Consider the following 21,932-nt stretch of genomic DNA (forward strand, 5'->3'; position numbering starts at 1 on the left):
CCGGGTCATGCCATCTTCTTGCAGCTCCCATCAGGCAGGAGATACAGCAGCCTGAAGTCCCACACCACCAGGTTCAGGAACAGCTACTTCCCTTCAACCATTCGGTTCTTGAACCATCCAGCACAACCCCAATCACTACAGTTTAGCAACACTATGACCACTTTGGTCACTTTGCACTAATATGGACATTTTTTGTAAAAATTGTGTACAATTTATGTTTAATTTATGTTTTTCTTGTGAATGCTGCTTATCTGATGCTATGTGCCTGTGATGCTGCTGCAAGTAAGTTTTTTCATTGCACCTGTGCACACATGGACTTGTGCAGATGACAATAAACTCCACTTTGACTTTGGTCTGTTCTGTATAGGTTCAGAAGAACTAATTGTTATTAGATAATAATTTTCATGCTTCATAAAACTGAGAAGTTCCAACACTTAGGATGCTGGCAATGTTCATCAGGTGAAGAAGCAAAGATGCAGACAGAACCATAGAAAAATACAGCACAATAAAGGCCCTTCGGCCCACCATGTTGTGCCGACCTTCAAACCACTCCTAAGACTATCTAACCCCTTCCTCCCACATACCCCTCTATCTTAAATTCCTCCATATGTTTGTCTAACAATCTCTTGACCTTGACCAACGTATCAGCCTCCACCACCACCAGCCCAGGCAGCGCATTCCATGCAGCAACCACTCTCTGGGTGAAAAACCTCCCTCTGACATCACCCTTGAACTTCCCACCCATTACCTTAAAGCCATGCCCTCTTGTATTGAGCATCGGTGCCCTGGGAAAGAGGCGCTGGCTGTCCACTCTATCTATTCCTCTTCTCATCCTCCTTCTCTCCAAAGAGTAAAGCCCGAGCTCCCTTAGTCTCTCCTCATAATCCATACTCTCTAATCCAGGCAGCATCCTGGTAAATCTCCTCTGCACCCTTTCCAACGCCTCCACATCCTTCCTATAATGAGGCGACCAGAATTGGACACAGTACTCTAAGTGTGGTCTAACCAGAGTTTTGTAAAGCTGCATCATTACTTCGCAGCTCTTAAACTGGATCCCACGACTTATGAAAGCTAACATCCCATAAAGCTTTTCTTAAATAAACACCTTTTCTGGGAAGTTAAGATCTTTTCTGAACTTTCGTCAGAATTCTACAATAAACAGTTCTGATGAAAAGTCCTCAACCTGAAACATTATTTCTGCTTCCTGCTCCACAGCTACTGCCTGACCTGATGAGCATTTCCTGCAAGTGTTTACCTTTCATGTTTCCAGGATTGAAGAGTTTTAGCCTCCTGTTGTATGGGACTCGGGAAGAGGAAAAGTCCACCACACAGCTCAAGAGAAGTGGCTCAAGTGGACAATGGGGAGTGGAGTGGAGGGATTGAATTGGTTTATTCTTGTCATATGTGCCAAGAATTACAGTGAAAAGTTTTTGTTTGCATGCCATCCAGACAGATCATTCCATGCACATTATGGTAGAAAAAGAAAAACAAAATGCAGAATATAATGTTAAGGAGATAGTGCAGTGCAGGTAGACAAATAAAGTACAAGGAACATGTAGATTGGGAGATCGAGAGTTCATCTTTATCGTATGAGGGATCCGTTCAAGAGTCTGATAACAGAGGGACAGAAGCTGTCCCTGAGCTTGGTGGTACGTGCTCTCAGGCTTTTGTATTTTCTGCCTGACAGGAGAGGGGAGAAGAGAGATTGACCAGGGTGGGCAGAGTCCTTGATTATGTTGGTTGCTTTCCCAAGGCAGCAGGAAGTGTAGACGGAGTCAGTGGAGGGGAGGCTGCTTCGTGTGATGGACTGGGCTGCGTCCACAACTCTCTGCAATAAAACATTTTCATGCAGAATTAAATACAGGTAAGTGTGTGCGCGCTTGTGTGCACTACTGTACGTGCATGTTACAGTCTGCGTACACATGCCAACCTGACCCACCAATGTGCTTTTCCCAACTGACAGTCTCAGCACCATTTTATTATACAAGCACTGGCTTGGCATAGGGCGGCAGGTCCCAAACAAGACCCCATCTGGTGCACAGGAGAGAACTTAATATGGAAAATTAATCTTCAGTAATTATCTTTTCTCTGCTTTGTTGCCCCAAGGACCCCTCTAAGTAGGTTCCAGGGGCAAGGCAGCAACTGTTCCCAGCTGCAGCCACGTTTGAAAAGGCCTGTGCAATTTAATAAGAAGGATATAGCATATGGGTCCTCTGTAAATAATTAGAATGGGAAGCACAACAGCTAATCTTCGGAATCAAAGATGAGCAGAGGAAACCTTTGTCCTGTGATACCTCCTTGGTTGAGTTTTCTAATTAACGTTAGTCCCCTGCTCTTTACTTACAGCTTGGCAATCTCTTTCCTTCAGGTAATTATCCAACTCCCTTTGAAAGTCACTTGCTTCCTCTAGACTGCAGCAATTTGCTACGGGGGAGTTTCCCCACCAGTCCTTTGGATCTTTCGTCAGTCTCTGTAATTGTCCCCCCGACTCCTGATCCCACTACCAATGGCAATAGTGTCTCTTTATTTATTAACAGCCTTTACATTTCAACACCATGAACAAAATGAGCAGAGACCAACACTGATTAGCAGCAGCACCTTTAACAACCTCGTCACCAGCTTCATACAACCCAGATATCGGCCGTCCTCAACTGTAGCCCAACTCACTTTATTAGTCACACGTACATCGAAAGACACAGTGAAATGAATCTTTTGCATAGTGTTCTGGGGGCAGCCCGCATGTGTTGCCACGCTTCCGGCGCCAACATAGCATGCCCACAACTTCCTAACCCATACGTCTTTGGAATGTGGGAGGAAACTGGAGCACCCGGAGGAAACCCACGCAGTCACGGGGAGAACGTACAAACTCCTTACCGACAGCGGCCGGAATTGAACCCGGGTCGCTGGCACTGTAAAGCGTTATGCTAACCAAACAAAAACGTTGGCACTAACTTCCAAACAGGGATGGATGAAAAAAGTTTTACAAACCATGGGAAGTTATGGAAGCCGTTTAGGCAGGGAATGTCTCAACAGCTGAAGGAACAGGTGACAGTGACCACTGCACTCAGTGTGAAGTGCTTTAGGATGTCATAGAGAGATACAGCACAGAAACACTGAGTCCGTGCCGACCACCGACCACCCATTTACAGTAACCCCCTTCTCCCTATATTCTATCAACTTCCCCCAGATTCTCGCACTCACTGACACACTAGGGACAATTTACAGCGGATAATTAACTTACTGATCTGATGTGGGAGGAAACCTCAAAATAAAACCCACATGGTCACAGGGAGAACGTGCAAACTCTACACAGACAACACCTGAGGTCAGGATCGAACCCGAGTCTCTGGCACTGTGAGGCAGTGGCTCTACCCGCTGTGCCACTGTGCCACCCGGGTCCGAGGCAGAAGGTTGTGTAGAACTGCAAACTGTAAAGCACATAACCCACAAGCCGGTTTTGGGAACTCAAGTATCGACAAGTCTACCCAAACTCCGTGTTCAGGTATGTTACAGCAGGGCAGAAGAATGAAGGAACTAACTACTGCACAAAATTAATCCAAACACGAAGGGTTGACATCCAAAGACCAACGAGGCTTGTCACCGAACAAACTCCTACAGATCTACTGTTGAAAGTATCCTGACTGGGTGCATCACGGTCTGGTACAGCAATTTGAATGCGCAGGAACACAAGAAGCTGCAGAAAGTAGTGGACTCTGCCCAATACGTCACGGGCACATCCCTCCCCACCATCGGGAGTATCTACAGGAGCCGCTGCCTCAAGAAGGCAACATCCATCATCAAAGATCCCCACCATCCGGGCCGTGCCATCTTCTCGCAGCTCCCATCGAGCAGGAGGTACAGAAGCCTGAAGTCCCACACCACCAGGTTCAGGAACAGCTGCTTCCCTTCAACCATTCGGTTCTTGAACCAGCTGGCACAACCCTAATCACTACAGTTTAGCAACACTGTGATCACTTTGCACTAATTGTGTTCTTTCTTGTAAAAATTGTGTATAATTTATGTTTAATTTGTTTTTCTTGTGAATGATGCTTGTATGATGCTAACTGCCTGTGATGCTGCTGCAAGTAAGTTTTTCATTGCACCTGTGCACACATGGACGTGCATCTGACAATAAACTCAATTTCGACTCTGAGGCTTGATCCCACATCAAATGGGAGTGAGTGCCATATGTAGACTGGCAAAAACTGAAGTGTCTCTGGTCCGATCCGTGTAAGTATTACTCATCTTTTTGAAAGTCCCAGAACAGTTATATAAGCTGATGCAATGACACAGCTTCTGACACAAAGGCGATGGTTATTTTTGAACATTCAGAAATGCCCCCAGCGAGGAGCCTATTCATCAGAGACTGAAGCCCTGCTCAGCAGTGATTGCATTTCAGCTCACAGGTTTGTCATAAGCAACAGTTGCTCAAATTTAGAGGGTTCTGTGCTGACAATCCGCTGCACGGCTGCAGAAAAATCAACCAGTTGTCACAAGCTCTGCAAAGACATATTCAGTGACTCAGAGCACAAGGACCAGCACAATCTGGTGCTGCTGAATTACTGAGAGACACTTGGTGCAGCTATATCCAACAGCTCTAGAAACATGAATCTGAAGTGCATGGCTTGTAAGACGTGCTCTGAACAAATCACCGCTCCAATCGTCCGTTTGATGACACTTCAGCAGATCACAATACTCAGGATATGGCAGTCTGAGTCAAAGGTTGTGTTAAAAGTCTTCCTTCAGACACAGCGCAAAACCTGGGCTGACAACCCCAGCCCCAGTGATGAGGGAACACAGTCTTTTTGAGGACACACTAAACTCTCTGTGTGCTCTCAGGTTCACGTGAAGAACCTTGTGACACTATTTTAATCAGCAGGGAACCTCTCTAATGCCCTGGCCAATGTTTAATCAACATCACTAAAATAGCTTACCGGAAATTAAGGCATTACCATTAACTGAAGCTGCTTGTGTATAAACTGGCTCAAAACTGCTTCATTAACTGGAAAGTTTCAACATGTCAAAACCTATTTTATAGCTTTACAATAGAACAGGAGGTCATTTGGACCCTCCAGCCTGTCACATCTTTCAATGCATGGCTGATCTGTAACCAAATTCTATTCTCTTTTTAACTTCAGTCTTCTACAAGGACATTTAATTAACCAACCACAGGGAACAATACAAGACACAATTAAACTCCAAGTAGGTCATTTTATGAACAGTTTATGATTATATAATCAGATCTACATTTTTCTCAGCTTGTTTCTCTCTGCTTTCCAAGTTCTGGGCCCCTGATCGAGCCCAAAGTTAATGGCAGGCAAATATCACGACTGCCACATTGTATAGCGCAAAGAAAACCTTACACACTCAGACTGCCGTGATTTTATTAAATGACAGAGCTGGTTTAAGGGGCCAAGTGGCCCACTCCTGCTCCTAATTTGTACGTGTTTATAAAGATTCTGGCAAGATGGGATGTAGCCAAGAGGAAGAAATCCTGGACAGCCAAACATCACACCATGGGGCTTTCTATTTCTGTGGAAGAGAAAACAAAATAAAAATGGCTGAGGTCCCTTCACTAATCAACATGGCTACTTCAGGCTATGCTAAACAGAGCAAACACTGGAGATTATTTTTTTAAATTTATTCATTCACAGGATGCCAATTTGTGGAATGCTGCCATTTAATGCACATCACGAAGTGCCGTTGAACTGAGGCAATTAAGAGTCAACCACATTGGTTGGTCTTGAGTCATGTGTAGGTCAGAAAGGGTCAGGATGGCAGATTTCCCTGCCTTAAGGACATTGACAAACCAATTTTTTTTAATGGGAAAATAGTAGTTTCATGACTACTGTTATCAAGACTTGCTTTAATTCTACATTTATTTAATCACTTGAACTTTAATGCTCCTGTTGCCATGGTGGAATTCGAACTTCTCTCTGTGGATCAGAACTCCAGTCACTTAATCATTACACCACCAGACCCAGTCAGGTCAGCAAAGTGTGGTGTTACCCAAAATCACAATGGATATCACTAAATGCAAACAGCTATACAACTTGTATGAAAAACTATATTAACTACATGAAAAACTACCATAGAAAACATCCCATCTGGATGTATCGGCTTGGTATGGCAACTGCTCTGCCCGAGACCGCAAGAAACTGCAGAGGGTTGTGGACATAGCCCAGCGCATCACGGACACCAGCCTCCCCTCCTTGGACTCTGTCATTGTCTTGGTGAAGCAGCCAGCATAATCAAAGACCCCACCCACCTAGGACATTCTCTCTTCTCTCCTCTCCCATCAGGTAGAAGATACAGGAGCCTGAAGGCACGTACCACCAGACTTAAGGACAGCTTCTACCCCACTGTGATAAGACTATTGAACGGCTCCTTTATACAATGAGATGGACTCTGACCTCACGATCTATCTTGTTGTGACCTTGCACCTTACTGCACTGCACTTTCTCTGTAGCTGTGACACTTTACTCTGTACTGTTACTGTTTTTACCTGTACTACATCAATGCACTCTGTACTAACTCAATGTAACTGCACTGTGTAATGAATTGACCTGTACGATCGGTTTGTAAGACAAGTTTTTCACTGTACCTCGGTACAAGTGACAATAATAAACCAATACCAATTTTCCCAGGAATATTCTCCTTCATCATTGGTTAGTAAGTTTAAACAGTGTAAGATTTCTAGACGCATGCAAGCCACTGGACAAAGTAAAAGTTGCTAATGCAGCAAAAAAATCTGGCTTTACAAACGGTGCTCAATTCCACTTTTCACTGCAGCTTGATGTCTGGCTTTACAGTTCGGGTTCATGAGACTGGAGGCAGTACACGTGGGACAGGTTCAGAACCACTCGACAGGCATTAGATCAGAGTTCAAAACCCACCATGGCAAATTGTGAAATTAGGCTCAGAACTCTAGACATTTGAAATGAAGTAGCGCGCACACACACACGATTCTGTACGTCACCAAAGACAATTGCAAATTTCTATAGATGTAAGTGGAAAGCATTCTGACTGGTTGCATCACTGCCTGGTATGGAGGCTCCAATGCACAAGATCGCAAGAGGCTGCAGAGGGTTGTAGACTCAGCCAGCTCCATCACGGGCACAATCCTCCCCACCATTGAGGACATCTTCAAGAGGCGGTGCTTCTAGAAGGCAGCATCCATCACTAAGAAACCTCACCTCACTAAGAAACCTTAGTCTTAGGCGAGGTTTAAAGGTTGGCACAACATTGTGGGCCGAAGGGCCTGTATTGCGCTGTACTGTTCTACGTTCACCTTCTGAGACATGCCCGCTTCTCGTTAATGTCATTGGGGAGGAGGTACAGGAGCCTGAAGACCCACACTCAAGGATGTAGGAAGCTTCTTCCCCTCCGCCATCACATTCCTAATTTATAGTCACTTTTATGTCTTGCATTGTACTGCTGCCACAAAACAACAAATTCCATCATACAAGTCAGTAATAATAAACCTGATTCTGATACACACAGACACACACTTCTGTCTACACTTCTCACTGCCTCGGTAAAGCAGACAACATAATCAAAGCCCCCAGACATTCTTTTCTTCTACGTCCCTCCCACTGGGCAGAAGATATAAAAACCTGAAAGCATGTACCAACAGGCTCAAAGACACCTTCGGTTATAGGACTATTGAATGGTTCCCTAGTACGAAAAATGGACTCTTGACCTCACAATCTACCTCATTATGACCTTGCACCTTATTGTCTACCTGCACTGCACTTTCTCTGTAACTGTAACACTATATTCTGTTTTCCCTTGTACTACCTCAATGCACTGATCTGATGAAATGATCAGTATAGGTGGCATGCAGAACAAAGTTTTTCACTGTACTTATGTGATGATAATAAACCAATTTATCAAATTACACACACACACACAGACACCAAGCTTTAAAACTGTTGATATTGATATCTCTTGGGGAAGGAAACCTCCTCATACCTCGTGTGGTTTAAACGTAGGCAATGCAGCCACATTTAACGTGATAAACTCAAAGTACTCTGATGCCGTTCAAGATACACGGTTGCCCATTATCTTCCAAGGTAACTAGAAACAGCCAGTTAAGGCATCCTGATCACTTTCTAAGAAAACAGCTGATACAGTATTTACATAGCAGGATGTCCCTGGAATGGATTTACAAAGTGACATTAAATTATTGAGATTCATATATATATAAAAGGAAAACAAAATTATTTCAACAGTGCCTATTGTGATCTGAAGTGCTCACACCCAATGGAGAATTTTTAAACCATTCTCAATGAATAATGTAAGAAATGCAGTCATATCTACACAGCAAGACACCACAGAGAGGTAACTACTCGATAGCATAAACAGCAAAAGGTTGCAAATGCTTAAAGTGTGCAATAAAAACAGAAACAGATGGAGATGCTTGATGGAAGGTCATCGACCTGAAACATCTCTCCACAGATGCTGAATGACTGGTTGAGCATTTCCAGCATCTTCCACTTTTAGACCAGATAATTTTTTTTTAAATGGAGATACAAGAGACTGCAGATGCTGGAATCTAGAGCAGTAAATAATTTCCTGCATCACAGGATCTTGGGTCTTTACCTGAAGGATACAAATGTCTCCATTCAAAAGCCATGCTCTGATCATACTGGACTGCAATGTCAACCTAAGCCTTGGACTAAGCCTCTGGAGTAGAGCTTAAGCCTCCCACCTTCACACGCGGAGACAAGTCTGGTAATCACTAAGCCAGGCTATCTGCACAAAGGAACTGAGGTGGTAAAACCAATCTGACTGCGTTAGGCATCATCAGCTATTTATCGCCATAAACATAGAACACAGTACAGCACAGAACAGGCCCTTCGGCCCACAATGTTGTGCCGACATAGCTATTCCGTCCTACCTACAGAATGCCCAGATCCCTCCATTTTCCTCTCATTCATGTGCCCATCCAAGCCCCTCTTAAAAGCCACCCAATGAATGTGCCTCCACCACCCTATCAGGCAACACATTCCAGGCATCCACCACTCTCCCAGTAAAAAACATACCCCTCACGTCTGTTCTGAACCTACCCCCCTCACCTTAAATGCATGCCCTCTGGTATTGGATCGCTCAATCATGGGAAAAAGATATTGCTTGTCCACCCTATCAATGCCCCTCATAATGTTATACACTTCCAACAGATCACCCCTCAGCCTCCACCGCTCCAGAGAAAAGAGCCCAAGTTTGTCCAGCCTCTCCTGATAGCACATGACCTCTAATCCAGGCAGCATCCCAGTAAACCTCCTCTGTACCCCCTCTAAAGCCTCAACATCCTTCCTATAGTGAGGTGACCAGAACTGCAAGCAATACTCTAAATGCGGACTAACCAGAGTTCTATAGAGATGCATCATAACTTCTTGACTCAATACCCCGATTAATAAAGGCAAGCATTCCATAAGCCTTCTTAACCACCCTGTCTACCTGTGTAGCCACTTTCAATGAGTCATGGAATTGCACCCCAAGGTCTCTCTGCTCTTCAATACTATTAAGGGTCTTGCCCTGAAGAGTGTACTGCCTCTTGACATTAGTCCTACCAAGGAGAAACACCTCACATTTATCCGGGTTAAACTCCATCTGCCATTTCTCTGCCCACATCTGCAGCTGATCTATATCACGCTGTATCCGTCGCCAGTCTTCTACACTATTCACAACTCCACCAATCTTGGTATCGTCTGCAAACCTACTAACCCACCCATCAACATACTCATCCAGGTCATTTATGTACATCACAAACAGCAGAGGTTCCAGCACAGATCCCTGCGGAACACCACTACTCACAGGCCTCCAGCCCGAGTAAGACCCGTCAACGACCACCCTTTGTCTTCTACAGGCAAGCCAGTTCTGGATCCACACAGCCAATTCTCCACTGACCCCATGCATCTGAACTTTCTTGATTAACCGATTATGTGGGACCTTGTCAAATGCCTGACTGAAGTCCATATAGATGACATCCACAGCTCTACCTTCATCAATCTCTCTCGTCACCCTGTCAAAAAACTCAACCAGGTTAGTAAGACACGACCTGCCCCGCACAAAGCCACGTTGGCTTTCCCTAATCAAGCCATTGGATTCCAGATGCTCGTATATCCTATCTCGAAGAATTTTCTCCAGCAATTTCCCTGCAACTGACGCGAGACTCACCAGTCTATAGTTCCCCAGATTTTCCCTTGTTCCTTTCTTAAATAGAGGAACAACATTAGCCACTCGCCAGTCATCCGTGACCTCACCCGTGGTCAAAGAGGACACAAAGATACTGGTCAAGGCCCCAGCAACTTCCTCTCTTGGCTCCCTCAGTAACCTGGGGTATATCCCATCGGGCCCCGGGGACATATCCACCTTAATACTGTTTAGGAGAACTAACACTACTTCCTCATTGACCTCTAAATGCCCTAACATGTTTACACCCTCAGCTCCAATTTTTGTGTCCTGCATGCCCCTTTCCTGGGTAAATACTGATGAAAAATACTCATTCAGAACCTCGCCCACATCCTCTGCATCCAAACATAGATTCCCTTCTTTATCCTTAAGTGGTCCTACCCTTTCCCTCGTTATCCTCTTATTCCTGACGTAGGTATAGATTGCCTTTAGATTCTCCTTAATCCTACTTGCTAAGGACCTTTCATGGCCTGTCCTGCCTTTCCTAATTCCTTTCTCGAGTTCATTTCTAGCTTCTCTATAGTCCTCACGTGCTCTGTCTGATCCTAACTTACGAAGCTCTATGTACTTATCCTTTTTCTTATTGCCCAAGTTCATCACTTCTCTGGACATCCAAGGTTCCCTTATTTTCCCATTCATGTCCTTCTTTCTAATCAGGACGTACCTATCCTGCACTCTGTGTATTTGATCCTTAGATACTTTCCACATGTTCGACGTGGACTTGCCAGCAAAAAGGTGTTCCCAATTTACACTACCTAGTTCCTGCCTTATGCCTTCATAATTAGCCCTGCTCCAATTTAAAGCCCTCCCACGAGCCCCATACCTATCCTTATCTATAGCTATCCTGAAGGTTAATGAGCTGTGGTCACTGTTCTCCAATTACTCACCCACTGACAGGTGAGTCACCTGGCCAGGTTCATTACCCAACACCAGGTCCAGAATAGCCTCTCCCTTTGTTGGATTGTCAACATATCTTTTTTTATCTTAACATACTGATTTAAGAACCCCTCCTGGATACACCTAACAAATTCTGCCCCATTTAATCCCCTTGCACTAAAAAGGTCCCAGTTTATATTTGGGAAGTTGAAGTCTCCCATCACCACAAGCCTGTAATCCCCTCCAGTTCAGGTGCAACCTGTAAACAGTTGGCACTGTACAAATTCAGCAATGGTTTGCAATCATGTTTTTTCAAGGTATGTTTCTAAAGAAGTTAAAGGAGAAAACGAGACCTGTGATCCCAGAACTGCAAACAGAATTAGACAAGGATGAACAGCACGTCAAAAAATAATTGTGCCTTAGTCTAAAGACGAATTATACAATTAAAATTAAAGTATGGACAGCTCCATGATTCAAGTCCGATAAATTACAGGTGACCCGTGTTACGGAGGGTTGTGTTCCGAGACAAAGGGCCATATTGCGATTTTCTACACCACAGAGCCGCATCATCTGCGCACGCATCAAAAAACACGAGTTTAAAAAAGTGTTGATTTATTTACATTTTATCCCCTCCACTCAAATTCCATGAGGGTGAATTTTATTCCCGATCTCAGATTTTTGGGTAGCGATTCATGAAGAGCGAATTTCTGTAACCCCAACGGCCGTAACACTGGGATCGCCTGTATATAACATCGTCAGCTTACTTTGTGAATATTCTTCTCCCATCTGTGGCGGGTACTCTTCATCCCAGTCGACAACATCGTCATCAGTTAGCACTACAATGTGGCATTCTCGGTCGCCACTCTGAGCACTAGCCACCATCAGCGGAAGGATCATTTCTTCCAGGTAAGATTCAAACTGCTTGCGTGCACCATCGTTGGAGAGCTCATGCATTAAAGCACCTTAAAAGCACAAAAAAAATCCAGTCAGTACGCACCTCAGGAGGTATGCAAAGTTGCAAGACACATAGAAACAGGTATATCCAGATGCTCAAGCCAGTTACAGATCAACACACAAATTGGGAGAGGCAGAGGAGAAAACAGGCTACTCAAACTTAATCTGTAATCCAATAAGGGATCATGATTGATCTTACTGTAACCTCTGTTTCACATTTCTTGCCCATTCTACTCCACCTCCTGGTCCAGAGAGATGTCTACACAGGTTGCCTGCTTTAAGGAAGACATGAGTAGATCAGCAGCCAACTTGAGTAGGTGGGATGGATTGAACACTGGCATAGCAAGATGATATATCACCTAAGCTTCTCATCTCTCTCATGAGCTCAGGTGGTTATTTGATGTCACTAACATAAATTTACTCCACAGCTCTTGAATGCCTTTGCATCCTGGATGTATCACGGCTTGGTACGGCATCTGCTCTGCCCATGACCACAAGAAACTGCACAGGGTTGTGGACACTGTTAGCACATCACGGAAACCAGCCTCCCCTCCATGGACTCTGTCAACACTTCTCACTGCCTTGGTAAAGCAGCCAACATAATCACAGACCCCACCCACCCCAGACATTCTCTCTTCTCCCCCCTCCCATTGGGCAGAAGATACAAAAGCCTGAAAACACGTACCACCAGGCTCAAGGACAGCTTCTATCCTGCTGTTATAAGACTATTGAATGGTTCCCTTTGTACAATAAGATGGACTCTTGACCTCACAATCTGCCTCGTTGTAACCTTACTGTCTACCTGCACTGCACCTTCTCTGTACTGTAACACTTTATTCTGCATTCTGTTATTGCTTTTACCTTGTACTACCTCAAGGCACTGCTGTAATGAATACTGAATGAATGGTATGCAAGACAAGTTTTTCAATGTACCTCAAATTTGCCTACTTAACGTGTGGCATTGCAATATTGTTTCCAATTCTAAGCAAAGATCTAATCTGTACTCCATAAAGTCAAAGATTCCATGTTTTTTTCTCCTCATAGAAAACTTCCTACATGTGTCCCAATACATTTGATGATTTCTGCACACCCCTCAAAATTTACGTTGCCTTGGACTTCCCTCCTCATGCTGAATGCTGTTGGCCCAAGCCTGCAGAGCGCTCAGGAGATTCAAGAATACTTCACTACAAGAGGGATGTGGAGGCTTACGAAAGGATGCAGAAGATGTTCACCCAGATGTTGCCTGGATTAGTGAGCATTAGCTATAAGGAGAGGTTGGACAAACATGGATCATTTTTTTCTGGAACGTTGGAGACCTGACAGAACTAGATGAAAAACACCATGATGCTGGAGGAACTCATCTCCCCATTGCCAGTCGCATCAACTCCCCCTCCCACACTATCATTGACATGTCAGTCCTCAGCCTCCTCCACTGCCAGGAGAATTCCAAGCACAAACTGGAGGAACAGCACCTCATTTTCCATCTTGGAACCTCGCAGCCTAACGGCATGAACATTGAATTCTCCCACTTTAGGTAATCCCCAAACCCCACTTCCCCACAACAACCACCACCCCCCACCCCGCTTCTTCTCTTCTTCCCTTTCCTAGCCTCCTTCTTTTCTCTACCCTTTATTTTCCCCTTTCTCTCCTTACCTTTGACCCCTCCCCCAGTGGATCTGCTCTCCCCTCCTCCCCCACACCTGCCCATCACTATCTCTTACCTGTCACCACCCTGTGCCCAACCCACCTCCCCTCTTTTGTCCACCTATCACTGCTCTGCTTTTCCCTCCTATATCGGGCTTCCCCTTTTCCTATCTCCAGTCTTGAAGAAGGGTCCTGACCCGAAACGTTGACCACCTGCTTTTCTCCACGGATGCTGCCTGGCCTGCTGAGTTCCTCCAGCATCATCATGTTTTTCACCTAGATTCCAGCATCTGCGGTCCCTTGTTTCTCTAGTATTACTTCACCTGATAGAACTATATAAAATTATGAGAGGCATCGACAGGGTAGATAATCAGACTGTTTTCTTCCCCCCAGTGTGGATATGTCAAATACTAGAGGGTATAGGTTTAAGGTGAGAGGGGGTAAGTTTAAAAGGAGTTGTGCGAGGCAAGTTTTTTTTATATACAGAGAGTGGTGGGTGCCTGGAACACACTGCCAGGGGAGGTGGTGGAAGCAGATACAGTAGCAACATTTAAGAGGCATTTAGACAGACACAAGAACAGGCAGAGAATATAGGGATACGGATCATGTGCAGGCAGATGGGGTTAGTTTAGATTGGCATCATGGTCGGCACAGACACGGTGGGCCGAAGGGCCTGTTCCTGTGCTGTATTGTTCTTTGTAAAGGTGCCTGGAGGCTGGGTTTTGAACACACCTGTTCCAACAGATCAAGATATTTTGTAGCAGTTCTGGGGTGGAGGAGGTATAATGGGATGTGGTATCTGGGAACTAGGGAGGTGTAATTGGAGCAGGGGTGGCTTACCATCAAGAATAACTCTGATACAAGCATACATTTTGTAAATCAATCAGACATTCTTTTAAAAGTTTGAATCCAGTCAGGAATCACAGAAAAAAATAAAAATCAAAAAGTCTGCAAGAAATTGTAGGAAGGATGTGGAAGCATTGGAAAGGGTGCAGAGGAGATTTACCAGGATGCTGCCTGGTTTGGAGAGTATGGATTATGAGGAGAGACTAAGGGAGCTAGGGCTTTACTCTTTGGGGAGGACGAGGATGAGAGGAGACATGATAGAGGAGTACAAAATATTAAGAGGAATAAATAGAGTGGACAGCCAGTGCCTCTTTCCCAGGAGTTAGATAGTCTTAGGTGAGGTTTAAAGGTTGGCACAACATGGTGGGCTGAAGGGCCTGTATTGTGCTGTACTGTTCTATGGTTCTAAATCTAACCGCTCACTTAGTCCCAATCACCAGTTCGACGATGAAAGATCGAGGAACTGTGACGAGGCAGGATGGGCTCCTTCTGTGTTCTTAAGATTCTGTTACATGATGCGCCCTGTGCAAATTGTGCAGCGTTTACTGGTCCTCAGCATCGGGGAAAAACATCTGGATGAAATCAAGTTTGGCCGAGAGGCAGCACACTTACTGAGATCTCTGCATTTGATCGTACTGTAGTCAAAAGAGATGCAGAGGTAGTCACAAGCTTCCCTCAGTTCAGGAATCGAGATCCCATCTGGACAGCGGATGATACCCGTCTTGTAATAATCCTGAAAAAGTCAAAGTTTGGTAGCTTTATAAGTGAAACTGAATCACTAAGAAATGTAAGGCAACAAGATTTTGCTGTTAGTGGCTGATCAAAAGGTGCACACGAGAACCTGCACAGCAGACTGACAACTACACCTGAAGCTGCAGAACAACAAGGTGCTGACGTTTGGACAATAAAGTTGTCAATCCAGTCTCTGGCACCATGCCCACTCTCCCCTCCTGCATCTGCCTACCAACCATCTCCCACCCCCATCTCCTGGATCCACCTATCACCTGCCAGCTCTTGCTCCACTCCTTCCTCCTCTTTTTTTATATATATACTGGCCACCTCCCCTCTATCTTTTAGTCCATATGAAGTGTCTTGACTCGAAATGTCGACTGTCCATTTCCCTCCACAGATGCTGCCTGACCCGCTGAGTTCCCTCCAGTAATCTCAGCAATTTGTCTTGAAAGGCTGATCTACTGCATATAGAAAGCTGAGACCAAATAAGGTTTTAAGATAGGGGATAACTAGTCCTTAAAGTGTTCCGTAGGTCCCACAATTTAACCTTATTTTTGTATTACCGTGATGGATTCCAATTACTATTTAAAACTGAAACAGCCTTTGTAAATGCCACACTATAGTTACACTCTCCTTCCAATAGATGGAGATGCAAGGGGAAGGCAGCTTCCATTAGGCTCAGGGACAGCTTCTATCCCACTGTTATAAAACTATTGAATGGTCCCCTAGTACGATAAGATGGACTCTTGACCTCAAAATCTACCTCATATTGGCCTTGCACCTTATTGTCTGCCTGTGCTGCACTTTCTCTGTAACTGTAACACTTTATTCTGCATTCTGTTATTGTTTTCCCTTGTACGACCTCAATGCACTGATGTACTGAAGTGATCTGTGTGGATGACATGCAAAAAGTTTTTTTTACTGTACCTCGGTACATGTGACAATAATAAACCAATTTACCATTTATAAATACAACAGTGTTGACAGGAAGCACATGTAAAAGTCTTAAAGATAAAAGGGGTAACTTCTCAGACATGGCTGATGCAAAATAGTAGGAACAGTTAAAAATGTCCATCTAACAGGGACTTCAAACAACACTGAGAATCCTCGCCTTCCAATATTGCAGGGGAAAGGCAGCTGCTGTAATGGAAGGTGGTCTAACTGCATGCAGAGAGGATTGTGAGGCTGAATGCCCTCATAATGGGAGAATATACGATGGGACACACAAATATCAAGCTGGATAGAGGTTTATAAATGATCAATAATAGAAGTAGAAAAGATTTGGGAAATCAAAGACATCTTCAATCTGAACCGTTAAATCCATTTTTCACTCTCCACAGATGCTGCCTGACCTGCTGAGTGTTTTCAGCATTTTCTGTTTTTGTTTCAGATTTCCAGCATCTGCAGTTTTTTTTATTTTCATTTAGAAGAGAAAGATTACTTGAAGTGCCTATCGATAAGAACCCATGGTCTTTGCCCTATACACCACCCTCTCTTCAATTTAAAACAGACCTACTTTCTCACTTTCCCAGTTCAGAAGAGTCTTTATCTGAAACATTATCTGTTTCTCTTCCTAGAGATATTGCCTGATCTGCTGAGTGCTTCCAACATTTGCGCTTTTTGGTCTGATATTTTTTTTTAAATTCAGACAATAATGGAATTGAATGCTCCTGAAACCACATAGCATGGAAACAGGCCCTTCGGCCCAACTTGTCCTTGCCAACTAAGATGCCTATCTATGCTAATCCCTTTTGCCTGCATTTGGCCCTTATCCCTTTGAAACTTTCCTATCCATTTACCTGTCCAAATGTTTTTTAAACATTGTAATTGTACCTGCCTCTACCCTTTCCTCTGGCAGCTCGATCAATATACCCACCACACCTTTGAATCTTTCCCCTCTCACCTTAAACCTATTTCCTCCAGTTTTAGACTCCCCTACCCAGGGGAGCAGACTGTGACAATCCATCTTATCAATGCCCATCACGATTATAAATCTCTATAAGGTCACCCCTCAGCCTCCTTCGCTCCAGGGAAAACAGTCCCAGCCTATCCAGTCTCTCCTTACATCTCAAGCCCTCCAGTCCTGGCAACATTCCTGTGAAGAAAAACAAGGATGGCAGATGCTGGAATATCAAGATGAAAAGCACGATGATGCTGGAGGAGCTCAGCAGGCCAGGCAGCATCCGTGGAGAAAAGCAGGCGGTCAACGTTTCGGGTCAGGACCCTTCTTCAGGACTGAAGATAGGAAAAGGGGAAGCCCAATATATAGGAGGGAAAAGCAGAGCAGTGATAGGTGGACCAAAGAGAGGAGGCAGGGTGGGCACAAGGTGGTGATAGGTAGATAGGCAAGAGGTAGTGATAGGCAGGTGCGGGGGAGAAAAGATCCTGTGAATATTTTCTGCATCCTCCTGAGCTTTAGTTAAGAGTTGCTGATAAATATTTTATAATTCAGCTTTGATAAATATTGATCTTACACTTATGTGCACTGTTAGTATAAACTAATCTTTTGTCATTCTGATTCCTTCACAAAATGATCCAAGTCCTAAAAAGGGACCTGCTCTATTTTCTAATATTTTCATTTACTATTTTCTTTAAACTTTATTTTTGGCTGTGCACAGGGTTGGCATGGCTGTATTGATCAGCAACCTTTAATTACCTTAACATCATGGAGGGCTTAGGTAGGCCATCCTCAGAGTCATAGAGTTAACCAGCATGGAAACAGGCCCTTCAGCCCAACATGCCAACCAAGATGCCAAATCAAAGCGAGTCCCATTTGCCAGCATTTGGCCCATAACCTAAACCTTTCCAATCCATGTACCTGTCCAACTGTCTTTTAAAAGTTGTTATTGTATCTGCCTCAACCACTTCCTCTGGCAGCTCATTCCACATAGATACCACCCTTTGTAAAAAAAAAAGTTGACCCTCGTTCCTAGTAAATCTCTCCCCTCTTACCTTAAACCTATGCCCTCTAGTTCTTGATTCCCCAACTCTGGGGAAAAAGGCCGAGTGCACTGACCCTATCTATACCCCTCATGATTTTATACACCTCTATAAGATCACCCGTCAATCTCCTACACTCCAAGGAATAAAGTCCTAGCCTGTCCAACCTCTCCCTATAACTCAGTCCCTCAAGTCCTGGCAGCATCCTTGTAAATCTTTTCTGCACTCTTTCCGGTTTAATAACATCTTTCCTATAGCAGGGCAACCAAAACTAAACACAGTACTTCAAGTGCGGCCTCACCAGCATCCATGACCTCCCAAGTTTTATACTCAATGCCTTGATTTATGAAGGCCAGTGTGCCAAACTGTGGAGAACAAAACGTGAACGGAGGGAAGGCAGTCGTAATGGGCAGAACATGAAAGAATGAAGAACTGCCTCACTTGGGAAACAGCAGGGTTCTGAAACAACTCAGCAATTTTCACAGGTCATTTTTCCTCCCAGTATCACGGAATTTGAATTTGTAAGTTTTAGGTGGGATTTGTGCTCCTGACGTGTTTGCTGGCTGAAGGCCACAGCAAACTCATACAGTGTCGTGAGCTGTTAATACAAGCTGGTGAACCATCAACCCACAAACACTGCTGACTGATGTAGAAGCAGCTCTATGGAAACTGTTGCTTAGGTTGAAGCATCTGCACTACAAGGAGAAACTCAATGAATGTTTAAAAAGGGAAACAGTATTTGTATTCCTTATTTAGAAAGTAGGTTTTATTCATTGATATTCAGTTCCTTACTGATGAATGGACACGTAATTCAGCTTGCTATCTATTCATTTTACAGAGAGAAGCATGTGTCACATTTATTGCCTGTACCACCTGCTCTTCAGAAGGCAACGGTGAGCCATCATCTTGAACCACCACAGCTGCTCCCACAGTGCTGTTGAGTCAGAGTTATATAGCACAGAAACAGGCCCTTCAGACCAACTCAAGTAGCAAGCTCCAAGAAATAGATGTAATGAGCATGAAGCAACGGCGATATATTTCCAAGTCGTGCGACTTGGAGGGAAAGTCCAGGTGGCAGTGTTCCATTGTGTCTGTTGCCCCTGTCCAGTCAGTGGGAGACGTAGGGTTTGGAAGTGGTTGCCGGGAGTAAGCTAGATATGAACAACAGCAGAGTAATTTATAAATGACACAAACTGCAGCCATGGTGGAGAGAATGAATGTTTACGTTGGTGAATAGGTTGACAATCGAGCAGACTGCTTTGTCCTGAACGGCTGTTGAAACGGCATTCATCCAAACAAGCAGAAGATATCATCACACATCTGCCTTGTAGGTAGCCAAACGGCTTTGGATTATCAGTGGACGAGTCACATGCCACAAGGTTACCAGCTTCTGACCTGTTCTGGTTACTGGCCCAGTTGATTTTCTAGCCAATGGAGATGCCCCCCGCCAATTTATCAGAATAGAGATGTACAGCCAGCATTAATTCCATCTCCCTCTATCCCATGCTCATTCAAGTACCTGTCCAGATGACTCTCAAGTGTTGTTACTGCTCCTGCCTCCAACACCTCCTCTGGCAGCTCATTCCAGATACACACTACTCTCTGCATGAGAGATTTACCCTTCAAGTCCTCCCTCTCACCTTAAACCTATGTCCTCTAGTTTAAGACACCCCTACCATGGGAAACAGACACAGGCAATCTATCCAATCCATGCCCCTCATAATTTTATATACCCCTATCACGAGACCTCTCTGCCCGTCAGGAAAAAACAGACCCAGTCTATCCACTCTCCCCCAATAACTCAAGCCTTCCAATCCAGGCAACATCCTTGTGAATCTTTTCTGTACTCTCTCAAGGTTAACCACATTCTTCCTATAGTGAGATGACCAGAAATGCACATAATATTCCAAATATAGCTTCACCAACATTTTGTACGGCTCTTATAATCAATACCTCAGCCGATGAAGGCAAGCTTGCCATATACCTTCCTCACCATCCCATCTACCTGTGCTCCCATTCTCAGGGAACGAGGTCTCCCTGTTCAACAACACTCTGCAGGCCCCTGCCATTCACAAGATCACTCTTGGTGTGACAGTCAATGAGCAACCTAGCTGAACTCAGCAGACATCACTAGCATAGCGCCAAGATCAGGACCTTATCAAGGCAGGAGACAGAAGACAAACTAGTATAACCCACTAAGAACCCTAGTGGGACATCCCACAAATCACAGCTCCTGACTTTCCACCATCTATTAGACACAGGACAGGAGTGTGATGGAAAATCCAACTCTCTAGATGAGTGTGGCACCAACACCAAGAGTTTCAACATCACTGAGAATATACGAGCTCACTTGACTGGCATCTATCCACTACGCAGCAGTGAACAGTGTGTGCCACCCACAGAATAAATTGCAGCAACTAATGCTTCTTCAACAATACCTCCTAAACCCCTGGCTTCTCCCACTTGGTAGAACAAGAGCAGCTGGTGCGTAGGAACGCAAAGACTTCCAAAGTTCACCAAGTGCCACCCTGATTTGGAAATACATCAGCTGATCAAAATTCAGGAGCTCGCAACTTTAGAGCAGCACAGCAGTACTTCACCCAAAGATTGCAGTGGTTTAATGCTGTGGCTTAACCTTCTGAAGAGCAACAAATGTTTGCAATAAATGCTAGCCTTGCCAGCAGCATCCACACGCTGCAAAGGAATAAGTTTTTAAAAATCCACTTTCCAATGATTGCTACAGCCATATAGTTCTCTCTGGGTATTGGAAAATGCTTACCACAAAGCAAGATGTGATTTAAGGTTTAACAGGGAGCAGTGGGCATATTCAACTGGCAAGCAGCAGCATATTTCCAACATTTTAAATTTCCAATTAGACCTGAAATAATTGACTCCGTTTCTCTCTCCACAGACGCTGTCTGACCTACTGAGTATTTTCAGCATTTTGTTTTATCTCAGATTTTCCATATCTGTAGTTCTTTGATTTTCATTTGCCATTATACTTAGTTTTGTTCCTATCCTTGCGGAAAAAGAACGAGTTTTGCCCTTTACAATACCTTGTGATGTTGCAAAATATGAATTAGAGGGAGAACAAAGCAGACTGACAAGTCAGTGGCTAATTTCCCAATAACAGGATGAACGCCTGCATCTAATATGTCATAATGAACAGATGGAACTGCATTATTTAGCATTCTAGACCCAGGCGTGTGGCATAAACACTCTGGGGTTCTGCCGATTTATTAAGAGACTCTTGAATGCAGGACCAAAAGACGTTATGCAAGGGTGATGCATCACAACCATCAAGCCAGTTTTACATCAGCATATTGCTTTGCTTCTGACAGTGTGCTATTTTAAAATTTGTAAGAATGAGTCAACTCTGATGCATATTAATAGCTGCTCACGGGTCTATCAGAAGCACTGATTTTATTTGCTTGCATTGTTTCAAATGGTGCAAGTAATTAACTACTACTCCCTGTTATTTTAAAAACATTTACTCAAATAAAAACCACACATGCATACGACAGTAGCAGATTTTTGTTATCAAATTATTTCAAGCTTAGCTAGGCAGCAGCAGTGCAAGTCAATCACAGGTCTTCAATGTTATAAGTTTACCAAAATAGCTCGAAACACTGTGGAGCTGATTCCTTCTGCCACCTCATACTCTCCCTTTTCATTTGGACGTGTGAAGTTGTGCTCTCTGCCCGATCCAAACATCCTGCAGGAACACAGAGTGGTTAGAAACA

At 44.2% G+C, this 21,932-nt stretch overlaps 1 protein-coding gene across 4 annotated transcripts in view; it reads right to left on the reverse strand.

Moving 5' to 3' along the window:
* Nucleotides 1–21,932, reverse strand: part of btbd10b (BTB (POZ) domain containing 10b) — a 98,565-nt gene that overhangs the window by 3,756 nt on the left and 72,877 nt on the right. For all 4 annotated transcript variants that reach the window (XM_052029004.1, XM_052029002.1, XM_052029005.1 and 1 more), the window contains 3 exons: nt 21,802–21,904; nt 15,130–15,250; nt 11,838–12,035 (listed from right to left, as the gene is read on the reverse strand). In XM_052029004.1, the coding sequence (XP_051884964.1) occupies nt 11,838–12,035; nt 15,130–15,250; nt 21,802–21,904 (422 nt within the window). The remainder of the gene's footprint in view (nt 1–11,837; nt 12,036–15,129; nt 15,251–21,801; nt 21,905–21,932) is intronic.

This window comes from Pristis pectinata, chromosome 14 (assembly GCF_009764475.1).
Source record: "Pristis pectinata isolate sPriPec2 chromosome 14, sPriPec2.1.pri, whole genome shotgun sequence".
NCBI lineage: Eukaryota > Metazoa > Chordata > Chondrichthyes > Rhinopristiformes > Pristidae > Pristis > Pristis pectinata.